We start from the raw sequence: 24,454 nt of genomic DNA on the forward strand, positions 1-24,454 counted from the left end.
AGCAAATGCAATTGGATATGTTGTTTGTGAACCTGCGAATGGAACCTACTTATCTGAAAGAGAGTTTCAACATTATGTGGGTTGCTGAGGCAGGACTAGTAGAGAACATTGCGCAAGTTGTCATGGAATACAAGCAAACTCGACGATTACTGGTAATGCTTTGGTATATATTGCTTTAAATTGCCTTTCTCTCTTTTCCCTCAATAGAAATGGTTACATAAACTCTAGTCTTAAATTAATTAAGTAAAAATACATAGAAGATGGATATAGATGCAAAATAAGTGAATATAAAAACTTAAATTGAAGAAGTTAAATAAGAGACAATGTAAATTTAAAAAATAATGACTGTGTTTTATTTCCTTTATGCCTAAAACTGATATTCTATAAATGCCAATTAGCTTCGTGATGGAAAGCTGCTGTTTTGAAGCTAGTTTCTTTATGCAGTATATGGCGCTCTTGTTATATTTTGCCTCAGAAATACAATAAGTGTATCTTTTATTTAAGCTTTTTTTTGTAATAGTCAATACTTAGGTGAGTGTTTTGTGTCCTTTATATATTTAGTGAGTGTGGATATTCAAGTGCAATATAGCCTTCATTTTACCCTGCTCTGTTATGTAATTTACTGGGCAACTAACTTCACTATTTCCTATGTTAGCTTGATATTTATAACCTCTGTATTCAAATGTATAGGTTACTGAAAGGTGCAGAAAAATGCTTGTTTACATTCAAGTATTGATGGGTACAATAAAGGTGTTTAGCATGTCTATATCTGGTTCAAACCTCGAATAAGATTTCAGGGCATATAAAACCAGATGAAGCTACTATTGTTAAAAGTTATTTATTGAAAGTCTCTTCATAGCTCTCAAAGGATTATCAGGTCTGTATTTGAGTTAAACTTAGATGCAACTAAGTACATATGCATCTAACTAAAAAAATCTGTACATACTAGGTTGCAAGGAGAAGGAAGGCTAGCTAGACTGTCTCTGTCACTACTCTATTGCAGATTCTGTACTGTCAGATTTACTGAATTAAGATAGGCACTTAATTATGTATGATTTTGAGTTTATTGTATAACATATTAAATAAGTGTATACTGGAATCCTCATTACACTTACTCATCCTCAGGTTAGGTAGGCTGAAATGAGACATCACTTAAGATTGTGATGGATCTGGAATTTTTGAGGTAAAAATAATCATTTTGATGACAGCAACTCTACCTCAAGTGGGAAGTAGAACTATTGCATGTCTATAGTAGAATATCTGCTACGACATTCCAAAATTCACTGCATCCTATCTGTGAGATTGTGTTTCATGTCTTTGGATTATTCAAATATTACTAGCCACAACAAATTGGTCTGTAAGTCTACTCAATAGAAGCATGCTCTTTCTCCAACAGTAAATTTCTACATTTAAGTAACTATGTTACTCGAGACCTGTAGGTGATAGAGAAGATATTCAGCAAGAAATAAATATATGAATAAAACAAAAATATATTTTTAGTTTTAAGTACAATTGCTGTTTCATATTATCCATATTTAAAAGATTGTTGTTTTTACATAAAAGCATCTATGCTGTTTGAATAACATTATAGCTTTATCCTTTTTTTCAGCCTCTCAAAGTTTGCATTCATGGTCCTCCCGGGTCTGGCAAATCTACCATTGCTGAGGAGCTCTGCAAACACTACAAGTTACATTATGTTAGGATAAATGAAGTGATTTCTGAAAAAATTGCAGATCTGGTGTGTTGCTGTTTTCTAATATTCCTATTTTAATTTCTGTGATTTTAAAATGTTTGGCAGCATTTAAAAATTACCTATAATCCCATTATTTTAGAATGGAAATATCTTTCAACATACTGATCATCTCTGGGGATTGCACTGAAATATTTTTAGAGAATGAAAGTTTCTCAGTATCTCACTGTTCATGGGCATACAGGAAAGGAATTTTTTATTTTTTTCTTTTATTACATCTGTGTATAAAATAAATTTGGTTGTGGAATTTCTGAGCCAATTCATATTTCTGTTCTTGTCATCAGGAGAAAATTGTGGCTAAAGAACCTGACGATGTGAGAGAAGACGGAGAAGGAGAAGATGATGTAGAGGAGGAGGATGAAAATATAGAAGAAGCAAAGGAGTTATTAGATGGAATAAAAGAAAACATGAAGCAGAATAAAGGTAGGAAATACAATGTACTAAGATGAGATTCAGGTAACTAGTGCAACCCTATGCAAATGGAAACCAGGAAATAAATTTGTGCTCTAGGCTTTAACTTCCTATTAAAAGCAAGAATCAACTGGACAAGGGAGAGGAAATATAATGAAAGGTTTACGAGTTGAGATAAGGACAGGGAGAGATCACAAACCGAGTACTGTCATAGGCAAAACAGACCTGACTTGGGGAAATTCCTTAAATGTATTACCAATCAAAATCAGAGCACCCATCTCTCCCTTCTCTCCTGAATTTAACTTTATTCATCATTCTTTACCTCCCACTAGCAGCACAAGGAGATGGAGAATAGGGCTTATGGTCAGTTCATCACATGTTGTTTCTGCTGCTGCTTCCTCCTCAGGGAGGGGAGTCTTTTCCCTGCTCCAATGTGGGGTCCCTCACACAGGAGACAGTCCTCCACAAACTTCTCCAATGTGAGTCCTTCCCATGGACTACAGTTCTCCATGAACTGCTCCAGTGTGGGTCCCTTCCATAGGATGCAGTCCTTCAGGCACAGGCTGCTTCACCATGGGTCCCCCACGGGGTCACAAGACCAGCCAGCAAACCTGCTCTAGAGTGGGCTTCTCTCTTCATGGGTCTACAGGTCCTGCCAGGAGCCTGCTCCAGGGTGGGCTTCCCATGGGGTCACAACCTTCTTTTGGACATCCACCTCCTCCATGGGCTGTGGGTGGATCTCAGCTCTCTCCTGGACCCCCACGGGCTGCATGGTGACAGCCTGCTCACCGTGGTCTGCACCATGGGCTGCAGGTGGATCTTTGCTTTGGCACATGAAGCACCTCCTCCCCCTGCTTCTTTGCTGACCTGAGCATCTGCAGAGATGTTCATCTCACAGATTCTCACTTCTCTCTTCTCTGGCCACATTTACTTCTGCGCAATGACTTTTTCCCTACCTAGACATTTTGTCACAGTCGCATTACTACCACCACAGATTGGCTTAAATTTGATCAGCAGCAGATCCATCTTGGAGCCATCTGGCATTGGCTCTGTCAGACATGGGGGAAGCTTCTACCAGCTTCTCAGAGAAGCCACTTCTGTAGGTCCCCTGGCTAACAAAACCTGTCCACACAAACCCAATGCAACTATACACCTTGTATATTAAAAGTGATATATTTTTAAAAATATTTTGGTGCTTCTTTAATTGTAGCACTTTCATCTTTCTACTTCAGATTTTTTTAGTTAATGTCATGTTTTCTTCTCAGAGCAGAGAGCATAATTTATATAATATAAAGTAAAAAGCTGGTAAATATATATCTTTATCAAACTTGCAAAAATAAAAGTATCCTAGTAAGAAAAAATGCATGCTCATATGAAATTGTGGGGGTTATTTAAGAACCTCATACATCATTAAAAAGTAAATACTGTTTAGGGAAGCCTGGAAAGAATTTTAAAGTCTGCAGATTGAAAAAAAGTCCCTTGCTGAAGAGTTATCATCTATATGGGAATAATGCCATGTAGTTTTGGTCTTAGTGCTTAACATTTTCCAAGCGGTATAAAGTGATCCCCCTTAAAAATGCATTCTGCATTGCTAAAGGTTTACCTGATTTGGATCTTGTGTATCTGCAAAGAAATGAACTTCTTACACATCTGGAAGCTTCAGTAATGAGATCTATGGCAAACCTCCCTTTTTCCTCCTACATATTTTCTCAACAATGTAGGACAAGTTAAGAAACAAATTCGTATCTCAACCTTTCTGAAAATGAAACTTGTAGACCCTATCTCACATCTTTTTTGCCAGACAATCTTTAAGCCTTACTGTAAAATGAAAACAGAAAATTGCTTTCCCATGATTTTTTCTATAAATATTTCTTTACTGCTTCAGATATCTGATTGTATTATTCAAAATAAAACTAATTTAATGTTTAGATGATTAAACTACTAATATTTATATCCTTGTAAACACAAATGTAATTTTATTTTGTATCTACACCTTAACATTCCATAGATCACTAACACTGAATAATATACAAATAATAACTCAAAATATTTAACTTTTTATGGTCTAAGTAGAAGAAAAATGTATTAAAATGTATTAAAATGTTAGTAAAATTATTTCAGATCTCTTGTTTCTATAAACTAGGTACCTATTAACCTTCTTTGTCTTAGGTCGTCTAGGTGATGAGTATCTTATTAAAGTTATGACGGATAAGCTCATGTCTATGCCATGTAGGAATCAGGGATATGTGTTAGATGGGTTCCCAGAGACCTATGCACAGGCAATGGAACTTTTTAAAGGTATGTGCTGCTGGGCTTGGTTTTGTTGCTGCTTTTGTTTTTCTGGCTGCTGATATTGTCATTATCATTACTGTTTTCACTGCCATACTACTTGAAGTGCATCAGCACTGTAATGACTGCAGTGGAAAACAAAGTTGATTCCATGTGGTTATTAGAATGTAAGGACTGCAATGCACCTTATTTAATTTATACACAAGTTAATTTTCAGACTATCTTTCCTGGTAAAGTAAAAAGTATGTGCACAAACATGGAGGATGCTTTCTTGTTCAGTGGTGGTCTACTCCACTTAAGCAAGCTCTATAGCAGAATTTCTTCATAATATTTAAGGGCTACTGATTGAGAGGATCCAGCCAGTGCACCAATATGTATTTTGTGACCCAAATTAGAGTGGATTTATTAGATGAGCTGCAGTAGATATGACTTCAGAGAAGCTCTGCAACACACATTTCAAATTGTAAGCAAGCACTGTCCATACATTAAGACCAAGAATCATCTTCATGTTTAAATTACAACATGAGGTTTAAAGGTACAGAAAAAACAGTCTTGTTCAGCTTAGTATGCTGTTCTGCAAATAGTCACGCTCAGCTGATGCTCTACAGGCAGTTTTACTGACTAGTCATAACAGCAGACTCTTAGTGGCAAAAAATATTTTAACCATAGAGTTGTAAAACATTTCTACTCGCTGTTCTGAGGCTTGTCTCTGTCTTTTCCAGAATAATTTATTTGGCAGGAGGAGAGGCCAAAGATAAGACAGCAGTTTTAAAATACTACATATCTAAAAACTGTGTGTGCATGTACATTCATTTATAGTCTTGGCAAACAACTATTAGTGTCCCAAGGTAGAATTCTGTGGTGGCTGGCAACATGAATTACTGAATTCTCTAAACTGGTGTCAAGGTTAGATTAATTTCCAATTATTAGTATAATTTGGATACAGGCAAACGTGTGTTTGTACTGGGCACATTTTTAGAAAATATAGTGATATTGTTGCTTCAAATGAAAATGTTAATAATTTCTTACTTTTGTTTTAGTGGAAGATGATGAAGAAGAAGAAGAAGAAACAAAAGACAAAATGCCTAAATTTAATAAAATAATCATACCTGGTAAGTTTGATAGATTTCTTTTTAAATAAACTAAGGAGTTTTATTTTCTTATTAAATGAACTGAGGAAATATTGCTGCCACCAACGAGAAGTCTAAAATATCACTCCATCTGTTCCTACTTAATTTAACAAAAAAAAAAATCTATTTCATGTCACGCTGCTGCCCTCATATTTAAAAGTGAACAATTAGTCACAGAATCATTTAGGTTGGAAAGGACCACTAAGAGCATCAAGTCAAACCAGTAACCCAGCACTTCCAAGTCCACCATTAAATCATGTCCTTAAGTGGCACATTTCCATATCTCTTAAATACCTCCAGGCATGGTGACTCAATCACTTCTCCAGACAGCCTGTTCCAATGCTTGATCACCTTTTTGTTGAAGAAGTTTTTCTTAATTAAAACAAAGGGTTTGGTTCAGTTTCTGGGTTGTTTGTTTGTTTGTGCTTTTTTGTGAAAATGCCGTCAACTGTTGGCTGATATCAACAGTAGGCTGTCTTTGTTGTGATTACAGCTGCTATTAATGGAATAAAAATGTAATTCATCGGTTATGCTGGGAATTAAAATAGAATGTTTTTCATCTATGTAGAAATTGCTTTATCCTGATGTTTTTGCTTGATTCCTTCGGAAATTTTGTATTTATTCAAACAATATGTTCTTCTTCACAGAATTTATTTTTTCTTTGACTGCATCTGATGAATTCCTTATAAACAGAATAATAAATCTGCCAGAGAGCGTCGTTGCTGGAACTCGTTATACTGAGGACCAGTTCCTGCAAAGTCTGAAACTCTTCCGCAAATTAAATACCGATGATACAACAGTTCTCAACTATTTTGATGAACTTGAAATACATCCTCAGTTTATTGGTATGGAATAATAAAATTAGTAGACATAAAAACATTTTGTTCTTACAAATTTAACACTTGCAAAAAATCAAATAGTAAGTGTCCATATATAAATAATATTTTTATTAACATTGCAGAATACATATACAACAAGCATTTAATTATATACCTGCAAAAATTGTTCTTTTACAGTTAACCTGTTTCTAAAAATTGGGGGTTTAGTTGTCCATTTTCGTAGGGTTAATTATTAAAATAATTTTATGACTTAGGTTACAGATCTCTGCACTGGCATCCTTTCCAATAGGTATGAGTACATTTTCATGGACTTAAATATTATGGTTCCTTATATTTTTTTCTTTAGCCTTATCCTCAGATGCTACTGTTGTCCACAAAATTCAGGTTCGTTACTTGGTGGGCAACAAGCTAATAATTACACTCACAAGAGAGGCACTGATTATTTATTTCAGAGTTGTGCAAGCCTCTGTGCTTGGTGGTACTCCACAAATGAAACACCACTACTATCAAAACTTTTCACTATTCTAGCAAGCAAAGGAATTAGCGTTTATTGGCTAAAAGTTACATAGTTCTCTTATTAATTAGTATTCTACCTTCTATTGGATAATGATTCTCTTGCTTCCCATGCTCAGTCTTTCTTTTCTTTTGGGTCTGTGGGTTTCTTGAGTCAGTGGTCCTTGCATCTGTGGTTGTGATTTCCTCACTGCTGGCAGTACCTTTTACCCAGTTGGAGCTGATTTCAGCACAGTTTCTGAGTTGGCTTTATTAGTGTCTTCCTTATCTTGGGCATTCTGCCAAATGTCCTTATGGCCTGTAAATTCTGCACTCCTTGTGTCCACTATCAGTGGTACATCCTTCTTCCTGAGCTTTGTTAACGGCCCATTGGTCTGAGATCATTGAATCTTGTCCAGCCCTAAACCTTAACAAGGTAATTCTACCAAGAAGTAATTTGTTTCTCTAACACCTGGACATCATTTAGAGCTTGCTGTCTGTTTCATGGTTTAAATCTGCCTTCTTGTTGATCAAGCTTGAAAGTATATGAAGATGAAACATAAAAGAACATAATTTCTTAAGAAAATTTTTACATTTCCCACATTTTGCAACACCAGGACAACATGTGGGTAATCTGTAAATAAAGAAACATTTAAGAAAATTATTAGAAATTAAAGGTGGATGTCTGGGACTAAATCCGTTTTGCACTATACCTGTATGCGAGAAAATTTGTCTTCCCTACATACTCTCTAGAAAATTGTGATCACTGGGAAATCTTGAGAAGATTACTATAATCTGATTATTGAAAGCCAGTGAGATCAGAGTGACAGCATTCTAAAGAAAAGGTGGGGGTTTGGGGGGATGGGAGAGGAAAGAAAGAAGAAGGGCGAAAACCCTGCAACTAAAATCAAACTGCTGATATTTGGAATGTCTATTTGAGATGAATTAGTTAATTAGATGAAAAGTTAATTGTTCAATCCCCTTAGTCATAACTGATTTTCTAAGTTTTTTATTTATTGTCAGTCACAGAGATTATTTTGAAAATAATAAGATACATGCGTTGTTAGGAAGTGTAGCAGTGGGAAAAAATAGTGAATTAGTACAAATATTTTAGAATTGAGGAAATTCTACTATGGAAAGTAAATGTATGAAATTGTAAATATTAAGGTCTGATGCCATCAATTGGTCGTATTCTTAGCTTATACACTTCTAGATATGCAACTAGTGGCACTGTCAAAGACTGAGTTTTATTTTGGCGGGTACTATAAAATGTATACTCTGTGATAAAATATCGCAGTGTTTTCTGCTAAGAATTATGCCTAAAGGTTAAACTGTAGCCCATTCCAAATACAGAAATTAATTTGCCTACTGATTTTAATTATTGCAGTATCACAGCTGTGATGTTCCAGATGATTTTCACATTGAGTGTATAGCATTGATTCTCATGTGCAAATGAGCATCATCTTTAGGTCCTGTTTGTCTCAGAACTGTCTATACCTATATTCACATTCCTGGTTGTTACCCACTGAAGTATGTAGATGTGTGCTTCTGCTCTAAAATTGTAGGAAGAGATTACAGAGGTAACCACTGAGGATCCTTCAGCTCAGCCAATACTCCTCCATTCTAGTCAATGTTCCAACTGGATTTTCAGATGCATAGAATTAAGTAGCTTTGGATTTAGTCAGAGACCCAACTGCTTTCTCAGTCATATTCTGAAGAAAGGGTTAAAAATTATGCTTGATTTGTTTAATATTATTTCAAAATAATAAAAGTTTTCTTCCACTTTAAATTTAGAAAAGCATAACAATATGGTTTTATGTATCATTTTAATTATTTTTTTTTCTGAGTCTGAAATATGATTAGTACAACAGAGTGGGCTTCAAGATTCTGGAAACTCAATTTTGCTATGACGAATCACTTTATGAAGGCTGAAAGTCGGTTATCTTGTGTCTTGTTTTTCTCATTTGCAAATTGGGGATGGTGACACAGGCATGTTAGATCGTATACAAAGAGGCATGTTACACTTATAACAGCAATTTCCTTTGAAGACCTTAATTTTTGAACTCCTTTTCCAGTGATTTTTCCTCTCAATTAGCATCAGTGATAGCTTCCTTTTTCATTTAAAAGGCATTAATTTCTGAGGATAAGTGTAGTTAATTATGATTGCTGTAATATGTACATTGTACTCTTCTGTGGCCATCTAAGAAAAAAATGTAGTCTTTAAGACCTCAAATTCAATGTTGATAGCATTCTTAGCAATACTTTAAATGACTAGAAAAGTGGTTTTCATTGTAATTTGTATATCCAGGTGCAGCTAAATTTGTAGAAATGATGAACCACTTGCCATAGAAAATGTATTCCTTTAATTCAGAATACTTCAGGAATATAATTCCTGAGTTTTTGAAAGAAGAAGCTGTAAAGTAAGTTTTATCATGTAGAATTATGTTCCCTCCTCAGTTAATGATCAGAGTTTGGACTTGAGGTCCAAATCACAAACACTTAAAATCTTGGGAAAATGGTGTTAGTGTTTGAGAGTCTGATTCTGCCTGAACAGTGAACAGAAAGAATTGGGAAGAATGCTTTGCTGATGACTTTCAAAATAACTTCTTAAAGAACTGTGAAGTACGGGCTACTGGATTCTCATCTAAATTCTGTATTCTACTTCTTTTTCCCTTCATCTGCTTGCTCTCCTTAACCATTTCTGTGCTTTTACATCTTCTATTTCTTGTCCCTGAATAAGCCCTTTACCTCTGTATTCTCTACCTCAAATGCCCACTTTTCCTCTTTTCCATGTACATTCCTGTACTGTTTTTTGCCTCCCCACACTGAATGCATACAGAAACTACAGAGCCATGGAGAAAGTCTTCACTATTCTGTACTTTTTCTTTTTCTTCTTTCTTGTCAAGTTTAATGCACAAGCAACCTCCAGCAATTAAAAGATAGAAGGAATAAGATGAAAGAAAAGGTCTTGTTCAGTCTTTATGTTCCTACATGAAGCTACAAATTTGTTTCATGAATATAATACAGTAAGAGATCGACTAGAGAGAGGTCTGTGCATTTGTAAATCTGTATGAGTGAAAATATTGGAGTTTGTGCCAAATCCCAACAACCTATTGTGTAGCATTCAGGGGGGAGAGAAGGACAAAACTGATGGTTTTATGCATCTGGATGAGTTGACATAAGGTTGATGTCAGTAACATCTCTGATAGTTGGTATGTGGGTTTCAAAACCTGGGCAAGCTGCAATTGATAAACAAGAGTTGTAAAAATTATTTTAAAATGTTTCTTCCTTACATCATCTTAAAAGGCAAATTATTTTAGCTTAAACTGGTAAAGAAAATTAGATTTAGAAAACTTCATTCTGTGTAATAAAAATTTGACATTTATAAGCAATTGAAAATGAAGTAAAAAAATTCAGCCAAATTAATTTTAATAAAGAAATAGATTATATTCCGTGGCCGAAAGATCGGTCACACAGAAAGCCACGATCGGAAAAAGGTCAGCACCGAGCCCGGGATCGGTGCTGGGTGAACACAGATCCGACCTCTATCAGGTCAGATCCCCAAGTTCACCAGTGCTGCTTCGGCTGGTTCCTTCTTATACAGTTCTTGGGCAGAGTCCGAATTAATTCTATTCTTCTCGCAATCTAGCATATTCATGATGTTTTCTTGTCCCGAAGTTGGACTGCACAAAGCATTTCCTGGGTCTGATGAATTTTCCGTCTTGGATGATGAATTGTCCATCTCTGATTCCTGGAGCAGTTATTCTTAGTTCTTGGAATGGGATACTCCTTTAACGACTCTGAGATGTTAATCAGTTTCATCAGGTGTGGTGTTAATAGCTCCAGATAAGGTCTACCTCCACCCTGAGATAGACTTTTTCGTATGCTGATTAGTTCCTGGCCTATTGTCTTCTCTGTTGCTACCAAGGCTTGTGAAATTTTCTCCATCCCCTGGCCTGGGGTTTAGGCTTAAGCATTTTTATTTGTACAATTAATATATATATCTATGTACACAAGCATGAATTACCAATTTCATTTATAACAAAACCAACATCTTTTACTTGAAAATTCAAACAATATGAATACCATGTATTTTTAGGTCTTGCATAATAATTGACAATTGATAGTTGACAAAAGCCTTGAAAGAGTCCTCTCTTGTATTTTTTAAAAGATGTAGCTGTATATGAAGATTCTGAGAACAGACTTACTGTAACAAAGATCATCCAAGAAATTGGAGAACCTCGGAATTATGGTTTGACAGATGAAGAAAAGGAGGTTTTGGAACGCCAAGCAGCTGAGGAACGCCTTGTCAAAGAAGCTCAAGAAAAAGCTGAACAAGAGCGTAAAGAAGCTGAGGAAAGGGCTGAAAGAATGGCAAGATGGGAAGAGTGGGTAGGTTAATACATATGTTTGGGAAAACATTATTATTTATGTGTTTTAGATGGCTTCAAGTAGTCTGTTATGTTAACAAATTGTTATGTAAATTTACGCACACTTGGGAAGTGTGGTGTAAATTCTCTCACTCCTTATATCATAATTTAGATCTTGGTTAGGCTATCTTCACAGTGTGATTGAAGTCCATCCTACAGAATAGAGTGTCTTTTTTATTACACACATAGCATTTTTTTGCATTTTGGTATCAGCGTGTCTTTAAAATACTTTTATGGTACTCTTGTTGTCGTGCTGTAGCTCTTCTATTTTACCATTTATAAGTATCTACTACAGTCAATGGTTATTTTCCTTACCAAGTCTTCTAGGACTTTTGTATTTTGCTCATTTTACTTCTAAGCACCTGACCAAGTCTTAATTATCAAACTAGATTTTTAACTCAACACTGACCAATCTTCCAGCCTGCATCGCAAAAAGGTTTCTGAGCCTGCAAGAACATGTGAGAGAGCTGAGTACTCGGTTCAGTAAGGACTACCTCCTGCAGTCTGAATGATGGTTTTTGTTTGCTAATAATCTAATAAGTACTTGGTATTTGGGCTACCTGACCCCAGAAGATTCGCATGTGATTCTTTTTCCTTATTTACTTTGCCACACCTAAGGACATTTTAGTTAAATGACCTGAAATGCATTCGGTAAGTATGTTCCTTCACACCCAACATCAGGCCTTTTCACCAGAAGGCAAATCTATTGTCCTCTTTTAGAGCTATTTAAAAACAAACTGATCCTTCCACAGAGAAGCCCTTTTGTTATATTTGAATGCCCATACGCATATATGGGGTTATAATATGATGAAATTACTGACTTTTTAAGAAGCATTTACATTCCTCTGATGTTGGCTTGTAACTAAGGGGGTTTTTTTTATCTCTGATTATTTACAGCTTCATTCAACAACATTAAACAGCATTTTGTGCCCTGTAAAATTTGTAAGGATAGTTAACACATTTTAGCTAGATTCAATCCAAGCCATCTATCTTTAAAAGAGCAAACTGTGCTTTAATCAAAGCTAAAGTAGGTGTTTAAGTAAAATGTGTGCTTAAGGCTATCCTTTTAAATAGGCAGATGCTCAGGAGATCTAAGCAACTGTTCATTTGCCCTTGACACTGTAGATTAGCTGCTATCTCTGACTAGTGACCAAAGACCACTTGCAAAATTTATTCAGTAGCACTCCTGGATTGAGTGAATAAGGTAAAAATTGGTGTATCTGTTTTATCTGAACATTGCTTTTGTGTTATGCTTTGAGTATAGCAAAGCAGCCTTCAGAGTATCATCTGTTTTCTGTATCTGTATGTGACTCAGGCTACTGATGAATAAAATTAGTGAAGAGGGGACAATGAAAATGAATTGGAGTAATCTTCTGGCTAAAGCTACTGCAAGTATGCATGCTACTAAGTGTTACTGAATGGAAGGAAGAAAAGCTTGCAGCAGTTTTATTTCCTCATCCCTCTTACTTTTTGAGTGTAAAAATTGCATTTGGTTTTACCTGAATTTGGAAATAAATTTAGCTGGTGTAAACAGATGTAATTCACTGCGGTTTTAGTGTATTTGACTCTCAAGCCCCTCAAAAACATCAATGAAATAAGAATAAAACAAACCAAGGAAACCAAAGAGAAACAAACCCAACACAATTAACAAATTAAACATTTAGAAAGCCAGAGCTCTCTGCTGAGTAAAAATACTCTCCTTTCCCTCCAGTTCAAAGAAGCCTCAAGAAACCGTCTGCATTTGCAATAGCACTAATTTTTGAAGTGCTACAGTGTATTTCAACCATTTTGCCAAATACCTTATGTAAACCGGACCACTGGAAGACTTGAAAATAAACCTCCTTTTAGGTGTTAGAGAAGAAAAATAAAATCAGTTTAGTAAGGGATTATGTCAGTCCTTATCCTTTTCAATTCTTTGTCCTCAGTGTGTTGAGTGCTCTAAATTTAATAAGCAACTAATAATTTTTCCTGTCAACCTGTTTTTTAAAGTTCTGTCCACAGTTTCTAACACTTTTTTTTCCTCTAGGCCAGCGCTGTTATTTAGCCAAATGTGATTTGATAGATGTTATAAACATAATTATTTATTATTTAATCTTTTTTCTTTATTACTTGTAGAATAAACAGCTGGAGGAAGTGAAAAGACAAGAACAAGAGTTAGTAGAGGCCCAGTCTATTCCACTACGAAACTATTTAATGAAGAATGTCATGCCAACACTTATGCAAGGGATAAATGAATGCTGTAGGATCAGGCCAGATGATCCAGTCAATTTTCTGGTAAGGTGATTATGTTTTGTTTCTTAAATATGTTTGAATACTCATGTAGACCCAAAGAATCTCTGTTAACAAAAGAACTTAAATTTCCTCCCCACTTTCAGGATAGCAACAAATTAATGATTAGAATCTGTAATTCTGGTGAACAGCAATTACAGTGAAAATTAAAAACCACCAATTACTCTTTATGGGATCATTTGATACTGTGTATCAAGGGCAGTATCCAGTGTAGTTAAACAGTAATAGGACAAGAATCACTACCAGAACTTGTTTCCCCTTGGTATGTGCACTCTGCACATCTTACATACCCTGACAATTCTGCTGTGCCATAGAGGACTACAAGTTAAACAACTTTTTGACATTAGGCTTTCATTTCCATTAGACTGATTTGTGCCAATGAACCTATTACAATATCTAGTAGCTGGAGTTAGGTGCCCCAAAAGAGGGTATACAAAGAAATCCGTGGGCAATTACGCCCTTACAATCTAAACTCCCCATCCCTCATAGCACATCCCTCACAGGACCAGGAGCTGTTTGAGGGTCTGAGATCTGGTTGCCTGTCATTGGTTTGCTGTCTATGACAGAGGGGTTGCTAAAGGGTCACCTCCACACTCTCTTAGGTCAGTTTCAGTGGAGGTTTTGGTTGGTTCTGGTTGTTACAATAATGCGGTTGTTACAGTTCATATACCATGATCTATGGGCTGTCCACACCAGCTATTAATTTTTAAGTAATGTTTAAGCTGCAGCTTTGTCTAGTCTAACCATTATTAATGTTCAGATTGTTAGCGCCAGGTTTCACTGTAATCCATCTTTGACTTGAAAATATAACAATATGGTTCAGATAAAGTTCAACTTGCAGCCTAAAAATTCTAGCTACTTATGACTACTTTCAAATGACATAAAATTTTTAACCCTTCAGAAAGGGGGACATCACTCTCCACCCCTCTAGACACAACTGAACACGTTGTAATGATAAATGCCAGCTCTTTGGTAATTCCCTTCACAATACACACATAAATAACGGAGAAAGTCCGATAGGACATTCATATACTAATTCTAGTTGCAGAAGATCTCAGGATGTTATCCAGCAAAACTTTCGGTTAAAAGCACGGTCAGCATTGCATTCAGACAGGAATCCAGGTGCTGTAACATTATTGCTGTGCTGCTGTTCTGCCTGCATATCCTAACCAAGCTGTTCGCAAGTTGAAACAGAGCATTTTATTAATCAAGCAAAAGCTTAAAATTAAAGCAATGGTGTTGCAATCCCACTTCAGGCACTAAGGAATGTTTTCTTGGTTTAACATTTTTGCTTACTGGTGAGTGACAACTACCTGTAGCTGTAGAAGTATGAGATCTTTCCCAATACCTGCATAGCTTTTAAACTTCAGTATCAGTGGGTCCAGAAATCAGGCCCTAGGGTACTCACTAGACTTCCATGGAGTGACAAATACTGTTATAAATGGCTCACTTCCTTCTCTTGCCCATGATAGAAACAGGGTGACCACTATAAAGAGGGAGCATGAGGTTGATGGTATTTTGGACAGTATTTGGGGGAAAGAGATTTCTCTGACGTAGGGACATTTTCTGCCATAAGTTACATTTTAGGGCCATTTAATACGTTCTGCAGTTTTGTTTAAAGCAATGTTATCCACTATATCTTTGTTATTTTACATACATTTCAAAGTTGGAGCTATGAAAATAATTGTAATTTTGAAACTCTTCTGTTTATAGGCAGAATATCTCTTCAAGAACAGTCCTGATATCGACTGGAATAAACGTTAAATCCTAGCAGCAATAGGAATTGTGAAACCAAAAGGGAGAAAATTCCTAATATACTTTAGATAAAAATACTTAGTTTCTGATGTAATTTTTGTTTAAGCTTATTATGTAATCTTCATTTTTTATTTCTCACACTTTATTACTATTTTTGTACTGGGTTTTTAATATTCTTCTACAACATTTCCATTTGCTGTATGTATTGTTTGATACATGTACACATCTGTATTTCAGATGTCTATTGGAAACTCCGAACCATAAGAATTCTGTTCTCTCTGCAAAATCTTCTTCCTGGATTTATTTTTAGCTACACATTCTATTTAAACAATATATTATTTTCCTTATCCTTAGTGAATGTAGGCAGCTAGCCTGAGAAAAACTTTTATCAAAAAAGAAACATGTTTTTACTGAAAAAGGAAATAACTAGGAGCAGCAAGCTCCCTTAGTTCCCTTCCAGGCTACCAAGAGGCAAAAAGTCACATAATACAGGCTTCTTGTGCTGCACTGAACACTTGACTGGTAAACAGTTTCCCAGCATAGGTATGTCATAAAACCTGTGTTTTACTTTGGTACCAAACACATGGCTGTAGATCTCATTTAATAATCTTCAGCATTCAAAACTAGATAGATATTTTTTAGAGATTCTTGAAGAATCTAGACTTTCCAGCACATGGCTATCCTTCTCAATTTTATTGACTTCATCTAGCTCTCACAGGAACTGTATCTATGCTGACTGAGCTGAAACTGATCACATACTGGGTGTAAAACAAATAGAGGATTTTCAAAACAGAAGGCAAGGACCCTTTGTGCAAAAGGTGCAGGAAAAAAAGAGGAAGAGCTGAAAGAATAGTGATACAGAAACATTTTACAGTTATTTTGTCTGTAACTTTGAGTATCAGAATTTGAGACGTGTTAATGCCCAATGCTTTTATTCAGATATATTAGTATTTTTACAGAGTATCTTAAGTCATCTGTTTTCATAGAGTCACACAGACAAGTCAGGAACACAGTCCAGAACCATCATCTCCTCTTCTAAAGATAAACATATATTTCTGTGATCTATATGTTCTATATGCTGTCAGCCCAAGCTACCATTTATCCTGTGAGGCAGTTGAAGATTAAATAATCGGTAGCTTTAGACAATTTTTTAAAGTACTACTTTTCAGAGGAAAGATGAAAACCGGACACTTAAAAAGAGAGGATAAATTAGGATTTCTCTAGAGTTATTGTAATGCATTTACTTTTCTAAGAATAAAGTTTTGAGCTGATCTATAACGAGCGTGACTTTTTTTTTTAAATATTCTGCAAGTTTATGCAGACCACTCCAGGTAGGTGTTTCAAAAACAACTCTTAGAAAAGGATCTGTTTGCTTTGTGCAGGGCACGAATGCATAGTGAGCCCGACGCGGGTAGCCAAAGCCCCGCACGGCGCTGCGTTCGAGACAGCTCCTTCCACGCCGGCAGCGCTCCGAGCGCCGGGGCAGCCCTGCAGGGGCTCTCTGAGCGCCGGGGCAGCCGGGGCAGCCCTGTCAGCGAGCCCGGCCCCGCCCGGCCCCGCCCGGCCCCGCCCCGCCCCCGGCCCCGCGCACGCGCCGCCCCGCGGCCGTTGGCGCTTTGTTTTCAAACCCCGGCCGGCGCCTCTGCCGTCGCCGCCGCGACTACATTTCCCAGCGTGCCCCGCGGCCCCGAGGCCGTCTGCGCACTCGCGGCCGGGTGAGCGTGCGCGCCGTGCGGGGGTGTCCGCCGCGCTGCGTCAGGCCCCCCCCGCCCCGGGACGTTGCTGTGGTAGCGTCCGGGCGCCATGTTAGAAGGCCGGAGGGGAAGAGGCGAGTGAAGCGGCGGCGGCGGCCGGGCCCGGCACAGCCGCTCCCTCCGCTCCCGGGGCCTGGCCCCGGCCCGTGCCATGGTCGCGGCTCTCGCCGCTCCGCGGGACGAGTGACCGGTCCGTAGGCGGCAGCGGTGGGGGAGCAGGAAGAAGAAGAGGAAGGGGACGACGCGGCGGCGGTGGTGGCGGCGGCGGCGGCGGCGGCGGAGGAGGAGGAGGAGGGGCCGGAGAGACGATGCCGTTGTAAGTCCGGGAGCTCGCGGGGCGCGCTCGGGGCCCGGGTTGTGTCGGCCCCGGCTCGGCGCTCCCCGCATGCCCAGGCCCTTCCTGCCGGGACTCGGGCCCTTCCCCCCTCGCGGTCCCCTCGGCCCGGGCGCTTCCGCTGCCGCAGTGTGCGGCCCTGGCGCCGCTGCCCGCGCCGCCGGGAGCTCCGCGCTGTCCTTCTCACCCCCCATCGCCGTGAGCCCCGGAGGAGACGGTGATGTGGCTTTTGGGTTGTTGTCGCCGTCTCTGCGACCTCGCAGCGGCAACGTGCCGGGAAGGGGCGGACGCGTGCGGCGGCCTCCGCTCCCCGCTGTTGGGTCAGGGCGCACGAAGGGGCGAGACCCGCGTGTTTGTCTCTTCCTCGCTCTGGGCGCCAAGGGTGAAGCGCTTTTTCCGCCAAGGGCCCCCGTGAAGTCTCTCCCTCAGTGACCACGCGGACAGTTTTTCCCCGTTCTGGGGGCAGGAGACCCTGGGCCGGTGGTGCCAGTGGGCGCCCTGAGCCCAGCGCGCTGCCCTTGGAACCCGCCACTCCCGGTGGCTCCGGGCAGCGCCCTCGGCCGGCAGAACGGGCTGCGGGCCCGTGTGTCCCCCCAGCCCGCCGCCGGGAATCCGGGGCGCCTGTGCTTTGAACGTGCCGTGCCGTGACCCTGCTGGCAGTCAGGAATAACGAAGTGTGACTTTATTCATCCCAGTTCGTTCGCTGATATCTCTCACCCCACCCCTGGCATTTTTTTCTTCGCTTATTTTTTTTTTTTCCCTATCGCTGACGTTTTTATGATTCCTGATTGAGACGACAGAACTTACATCTCCTCAGTTCTGTAGTTCACAATCTTAATATTTTATTACGTTATACAAATCAGTGAATTAGTGTATAGTGTATATACTGAAACAGTGATGTGTAGGTGGTCAAATGACTTTTCAGAATAAGACATGTTTATATATTTTCGATTAGTCTGTTTGTTTCGGTTTTTTGTTGGTTTTTTTTTTAATTGAAGGAAAAATATAAAGAATTTTTGATTATTCACTGTTTTCTTCACTGTTATAATTTGGGATTATTCACTGTAATTTTAAATATGTCAATTTTTAAGTGGAGAGCAGCCAAGGTTGTCTCTTGTGGCTGTTTAGTTCAGTCTAAAGTACTGCAGAGTTAGTCCTGGGGTAGATAACATGGTAGAAACTTACCTGAAAGGGTTTTGGCAGGGAAAGGACCAATGGGCAAATGCAGGAAGGAAAACGGCTATGCCAAGTAGGTTCTAATGCTTGTATAATGAAGTGCCAATGTCCTTATAGGTAAGTTTTGCACATGCTCATTATGGCAATGAAAAATTACCAGAAGTCAGCTTTGAAGTTGGCTAGGCTTTTCAGCCTCAGGAAAATGGGAGGGTGTTTATTCTGCTTGCTTTCATTCTTAGTTTATTTTGTTGTGACTACATAAATTCCAAATGCTTAGTAACAACATTTAAAAGTTTGGGCTATTTTTATGAGTTGTAATAATAGCGACCTTCAACTTTGAAAAGTTTGGAATGATTGATAATTTCTCTTGATGTAGGTGTCTACACTAGACACCTACTAGACACTCTTAAATAACAATACATAGTTACAATTGCATCAATATATTGCTATTTTCAGTATAAGCATTACTTGGCAACTTACTTAGTACTGGAGGTTTATTGTAGTTACCAAAAATGAAGCCTTCGCAGTTTATGCATTTGTTCTGTCATTTGTATGTATGGCATTGTTGACTTGGTATCATTCAGTCAAGACTTAAAAGTGAGTATTATAGTGCCAGTAAGTAGAAATGCTGGTAGTGCTAATTCTTGTGTTTGTGAAGTGATACCTCTGCCTTTAGAGGAAAGAGGCAGCTTGGGAAGATTTTTTTTCCTCTATAATTCTTTCCAGTTGATTCTGTCTTCTGGACAATAATCTTTTGGAGTGAAAGTGGAACAACCCTATGTTATGCCAAACTTTCATGGTGACAAAATGTTCCTTTCAATATGTCATTTAAACTTCATTTTGAACCCTGGTGTTTACAGTTGACAGGCCTTGTCAAAACTGATCTCCCATACAAAGGAGATTGTCATTCTTGATTTGGAAGTTTCAGGTTCTCCAGAGCTGTACACCAGTGTTCATATTGGGCTGTGTTGTGTGCTTATTAACAGTATGATACAGAAGTATAAAACCAAGCCAATTCTTTCTGTACATGGTACATCAGTAGTAAGACTACCGATGCTGACATCTGGAATTTGCAGACACCTTTAGTATTTTTATAAACATTAAAATTTATCTTAGAAACTTATGTGACTTCTTGTCAAAATTCTCATATGGGAAGCACTAGCGGCTGTATAAGGAAGAAGTCTTTAACAAAAAAGCTGATTAGAAACAAAGATGACTACTTCCCCTGTCATAAACATATATTTTAGTGCATGATTAGGTACACAATGTTCCTGTGCATTATCTGAAACGTAAGGTGCCAGGGAAGAATGAAGCTCACTGAGCTGTTTGTGTTTTGGTTGGGTGTGGGGCTTATACAGAAAGGCTACTGACTCAGTGAAGCTGGAATTATGTTTATGTGAGTGATGATGTAGTCTTTTCATGTAACCTGGGGCTTTCTAACCCTCCAACTAGAGAAAACATGAATCTGTTTCTTGGTAAGCTACTGAACGTCTGTGTCTGCTGAATTCATGGCAAAACACTTTTGATATGATGTGGTTTTTTTCTATAACCAGAAGTGGAAAAGTGCATTGAGTCATATATATGAACATTTAAAGGTGCCGGAAAATCTATAAATTTTAAGTACTGTTAGTATTGGTAAGTTCTGTATTAGAGTTTTGGAATGTCATTAAGAATTACTCTTTCCAGTGGACAGTCAAGCTGATTTTCACTTCTGAAGTAAGACTTCATTTTTTCTTTCACTGAACTTTGCTATAGACATATGCAAAGTCATTGTTTTCTTCACTTTTAATTAGAGACTGTCAACTTACATGCCAGAAGTACAGCACTGTATTTAAAATGGCTTGTGCTGATTTGGAATGGGTAAGCAGTGTGTTTCTGAACAGAGTTGAGAATTTTATAGGCTGTTAGGAAAGGAATTAAATTATTCTTAACTTTGCAAAGCATTGGACTGACTTTAGAAGAATAGTTGGCATAACATAAAGTGATAGCTTTTTTAATTGAGAAGCAATTAATATAAAAATCTGTATTGAGGATTAATTTGTTAGATGGCAAGGATATGTAGTTTTGCAATAGCTTTCAGTCTTCCAGTATTGCTCTAAAAAAGGACTGAGTTTATACCTGTTAATATAGAGGTATTGCACATAACTTGGAAACCCAGTTATTTTGGGCTGAGCAGATTTCACTACTGAGACAAATTAATCTCAACAGTGAAATGCATTGTGGGATTCCTAGTTCTTGGTTTATACTCCCTGTTATCTTTTGATTCAGCCTTACTGAATTTCTTAATTGCTCTTGACTGTTTTGTCTCCAGCATAGCAATAAAAATAATTTTTGGTTTAACTGCTGCCTGTGCAGTTCATTAGCACTTTCCTTTTTTTTAAACTTGAGAAACTTCTCCTTCAACTGTGTCCGTAAGAGTATTGTGGATGGGTTTACATTTGCACATGCTGCCTTCCCTGTTCTGCTGTGCAAACAGGAGAGCCAGAGAGCTCAGGAGAGAGTCCAAGGTTAGCAGAATTTGTATGAATGATCTTCCTTTTGCCATAGGTTAGTCTCTTCTATAGCCCTGTTGCTCGCTGCTGCTCCAATACCTGTGTTCAAATCAGTTTTGTGTATCTTGAACATCTCATGGTGACAGTTGAAGACTTAATTCATGGTCTGAATGGTCCAGTGATGTTCTGCTAGATATTGGAACTTTCATTCAGGAGGGACAGCTGTATTGTCTTAGCTATTTAAAACATGTTCCTCAGTAACTGATTTACACGGACTTCACTGATGTTTCCTGCCTAGAGTTATGAAACTTCGTCTGGAGTGATGGTGTTAGCATTAAGCTAGAAACTTCAGTCTAATTTGCCAGTCACCCATTGTTGAAGGAAACTTCAAAAGAAGCAAAACCCCTCAACAGAGTTTCTCTGCATCTGGACACAGTGGAGCTTGAGCTCCATGAATTTATCTCCAGCTGGTTAACCTGATGGTGTGATGACCTAGTATTGTTTCAGGAATCTGAATTGGATGTCTTAAAATAGCAAATAAGAAGGAATAAATTTTGCTGAGGTAATCAGTAGAGGCAAATAGAGAAGTGAGGATAATCACTGAGAATCCTTGAGTTGAGTATTTTGTCTTAGTATCTGGATGAGTCTGAAACTTACGGGGATTTAAATTGTTACGATCTGTTTAATATCATGCTATGTATTTTTAAGATTTCAGTTGTTTGTACTGTCTTTTATTTTTGTGAAGTTTCCCAAATTTCAGTAGCTTGATGTTTAGATAGTGTGGTACTGATGGCAGCTGTATTTTGTTTGTGTTAAGAAATGTAAAATCTTAACACAAATAGCACTAAAAATAGTACTATTAGAATGGACATGGAATACTGTGAGAGAAGAGGAACCAGTGCTTAGACAGGAGTTGGGTTAAATACAAAGCACATCTGAAAAATAAGTTCATGGCAGGATTGTTGGCTTTTCTGATGATGGAGAAAGGTTCTGGTCTTGTAAAAGCAAACAATAGTACAGAACGTGGAATTAGTATCCAACTCTTAGTTATGTATGGGATGGTGTTACACAGGTATAGTTGTATCTGCTCTATGTTCACTTTACATGGATGTGTTCAGGCTATCATGTGATCTTCAAAAGATGTATTGTAACCCTTCCTCTGCCTTAGAACAACAGATAGTCACTTCCATTTAAAGGAGTTTAGAGTTGTGTGCTCTGGAAACTGTAAAGCTTCTTACAAGCTTTAGTTGGGGTTTTTTTCTTCCACTTCTGCACCCTGTTTAAAATGGGTTTAGCAGTGACCCTATAGCCAAGGCCTGTTCTTTTAGTTTGGTAGTTACTGGTAACAATATAAAAAGATACTGCCTACCAAAACTTCGGGTTCTGAGGAAAAAGTTGTTTGGCTGCACTGCTTTCAGCTTAGCACAGACTAGAGCTTTATGTCTGTGTTTTTATATGGGGAAAAAGGACATGCATTTCTTACTGATGAAATTAATATTTGAATATGAAATACTGAATCATAACACTTTAGAATTAATCCACTGTAGCTGTTACCCAATTTGCACATAGTGAATTGTCAGTATATGTTTTTCAAAAATTCAGGTTAAACCAGAGCTACAACAATAGCATGTTAAATTTAACTCTGTGTTATTTTCTGTAACTTTATTTTATATTTGTGCAACTGACAGATAGCTCATGGTCATCTCAGAGTGATAAGATGATCTTCATGTTTATATGTGGTTGACAAGTAATGAACCCAAAAGCCCCAAACTGTATCTTAATTTTCTTTGTGATCTTAAAAAGAAAAGCTTAGGGTTTTTTCTTCTGTTGTTTGGTTTGTTTGTTTTGGTGTTTTGTTTGGTTTTTTTCTTTTTTTAGAAAAAAAGCCAAACAACAACAAGCCCTAAACATGCTTTCAGTTGTGTTAGACCCTGATATGGTCTTCCAAATCTGTCTCTGCTGTTGTCAAGAGTGAGTAGCTGAGATGGAACTTCCAGTTGCTGTTTAATACTCTGCTTTTTGTTAATGTTTAACTTCAGTGAGTACCAGATGTGACATACCATCAAGGTATTGAGTCCCCAGCAAGGCCTTAACATTTCTAATCCTCTTGGGTAGAAGGTTAGCACTGATACTTCCCTGGCTTTTGACCTTTGTCTTCCAATAAATTTGGTAGTTTAAACTCTTCTCTGGACATATCACAAGTCAAAGCTAGAATGTCCATATGTGACTAAGAGGGAAGATATTGGAGTATGAGTATGATCTTCATGGTTTCAGAAAAAAAGCAGAAGTGTAGGAGCATTTATCATTAGCATATTCTGGCTAAAATGTAACATGTAAATACAGCATTAAAGTTGGGCTGATGAGCACCTAAAGTTTATTTCTCAGAGATAATTTACTTTTACTTTAAAAAGCAGGTAGCAAATGCTTTATCTGGAGTTTCTTGGTTTTATGGGAGGTAGGAGGCAGGGAGAGGATATGCCTTTTCTTGTTCGTTTATAGTAACTTTCATGCTGCCTTTTAAATGAATAGATGACCTAGGATAAGTCGCTTTATTCTGTCCTTCATTAAGTTTAATGAATTTTCTTGCAATACAATTTATTTCTGTAATTTTCCAGAGGAAATTTTTCATATCCTTTGTTGTGCTACAGAAGGCTAGAGTTAACTTAGCAGGTGTAAAAGTCAGAGCTTCAGTTTAAACATTTTTATCTGGAAATAACCAATAGTCTCTTCAGTGTTAATATATGGTAAAATGTAAGCTTCATCCTGTCTTCTGCAGCTGTAAAATCTTGAAGGCAGCTGTGCTGAGAATTGTTACTCACTAACCCAGTGAAAGGGTACTTACTCCTCAACCTTCAAAAAGAGCTAAAACACTTGTGTCGGGGAGGTCCTGTGCTGTTGAAAACATCGATATTTCTTTATTATAAAAGTAAATGTAAGAACTGTGGCTGGTTTTATGTAACAATTCCCAGAGATGTATATCTGGTGATCAATTTAATTGGTTATTTGAAGCCATTGTTTTAGTGAAGAGTTTCAAAGCTCAATTGTGCCCTGTGGCCATGCTCTGGTGGTCCTGTAGGAGCTGGAGGAACACTGGTTTGAGTCATGGCAGTATGGTGTTTTGAAGGCAGAGCTGCACATTGCACTGCCAGGGTTGTGTGTAAACCAGACTAGGGAAGAAATCTGATGTTTGACTGGGGTTTATGTACTGTAATTTTATAGACAAGGTAAAGGATTATGTTTAAGTTGTTAGTTCTTGAATTGGTGAATCATGCCCCTTACAAGTAGGGGGAATACAGAGGCCTCTGTCAGCATT

General features: G+C 38.0%; 2 protein-coding genes across 8 annotated transcripts in view; both read left to right on the forward strand.

Moving 5' to 3' along the window:
• Nucleotides 1-16,660, forward strand: part of AK7 (adenylate kinase 7) — a 29,005-nt gene extending 12,345 nt beyond the window's left edge. Inside the window, exons 10-18 of the mRNA XM_042047908.1 lie at nucleotides 3-152; nucleotides 1,610-1,738; nucleotides 2,035-2,173; nucleotides 4,331-4,459; nucleotides 5,491-5,562; nucleotides 6,228-6,425; nucleotides 11,083-11,303; nucleotides 13,457-13,615; nucleotides 15,344-16,660. Coding sequence (XP_041903842.1) covers nucleotides 3-152; nucleotides 1,610-1,738; nucleotides 2,035-2,173; nucleotides 4,331-4,459; nucleotides 5,491-5,562; nucleotides 6,228-6,425; nucleotides 11,083-11,303; nucleotides 13,457-13,615; nucleotides 15,344-15,394 — 1,248 coding nt within the window. The 3' untranslated portion in view covers nucleotides 15,395-16,660. The remainder of the gene's footprint in view (nucleotides 1-2; nucleotides 153-1,609; nucleotides 1,739-2,034; nucleotides 2,174-4,330; nucleotides 4,460-5,490; nucleotides 5,563-6,227; nucleotides 6,426-11,082; nucleotides 11,304-13,456; nucleotides 13,616-15,343) is intronic.
• Nucleotides 16,661-17,164: 504 nt separating this feature from the next.
• The window catches only part of PAPOLA (poly(A) polymerase alpha), a 44,076-nt gene continuing 36,786 nt past the window's right edge, over nucleotides 17,165-24,454 (forward strand). For 3 of the 7 annotated variants that reach the window (XM_042048331.1, XM_042048332.1, XM_042048334.1), the window contains exon 1: nucleotides 17,165-17,455. In XM_042048331.1, the coding sequence (XP_041904265.1) occupies nucleotides 17,448-17,455 (8 nt within the window). In that variant the 5' untranslated portion in view covers nucleotides 17,165-17,447. Of the gene's footprint in view, nucleotides 17,456-18,600; nucleotides 18,767-24,454 lie in introns of those variants that run through there. The other 4 variants (XM_042048330.1, XM_042048328.1, XM_042048329.1 and 1 more) reach the window with 4 other exon arrangements.

The sequence above is a fragment of the Corvus kubaryi genome, unplaced genomic scaffold (genome assembly GCF_017639235.1).
Source record: "Corvus kubaryi isolate FWS band 111438036 unplaced genomic scaffold, C.kubaryi_AGA036_p1.0 66, whole genome shotgun sequence".
NCBI lineage: Eukaryota > Metazoa > Chordata > Aves > Passeriformes > Corvidae > Corvus > Corvus kubaryi.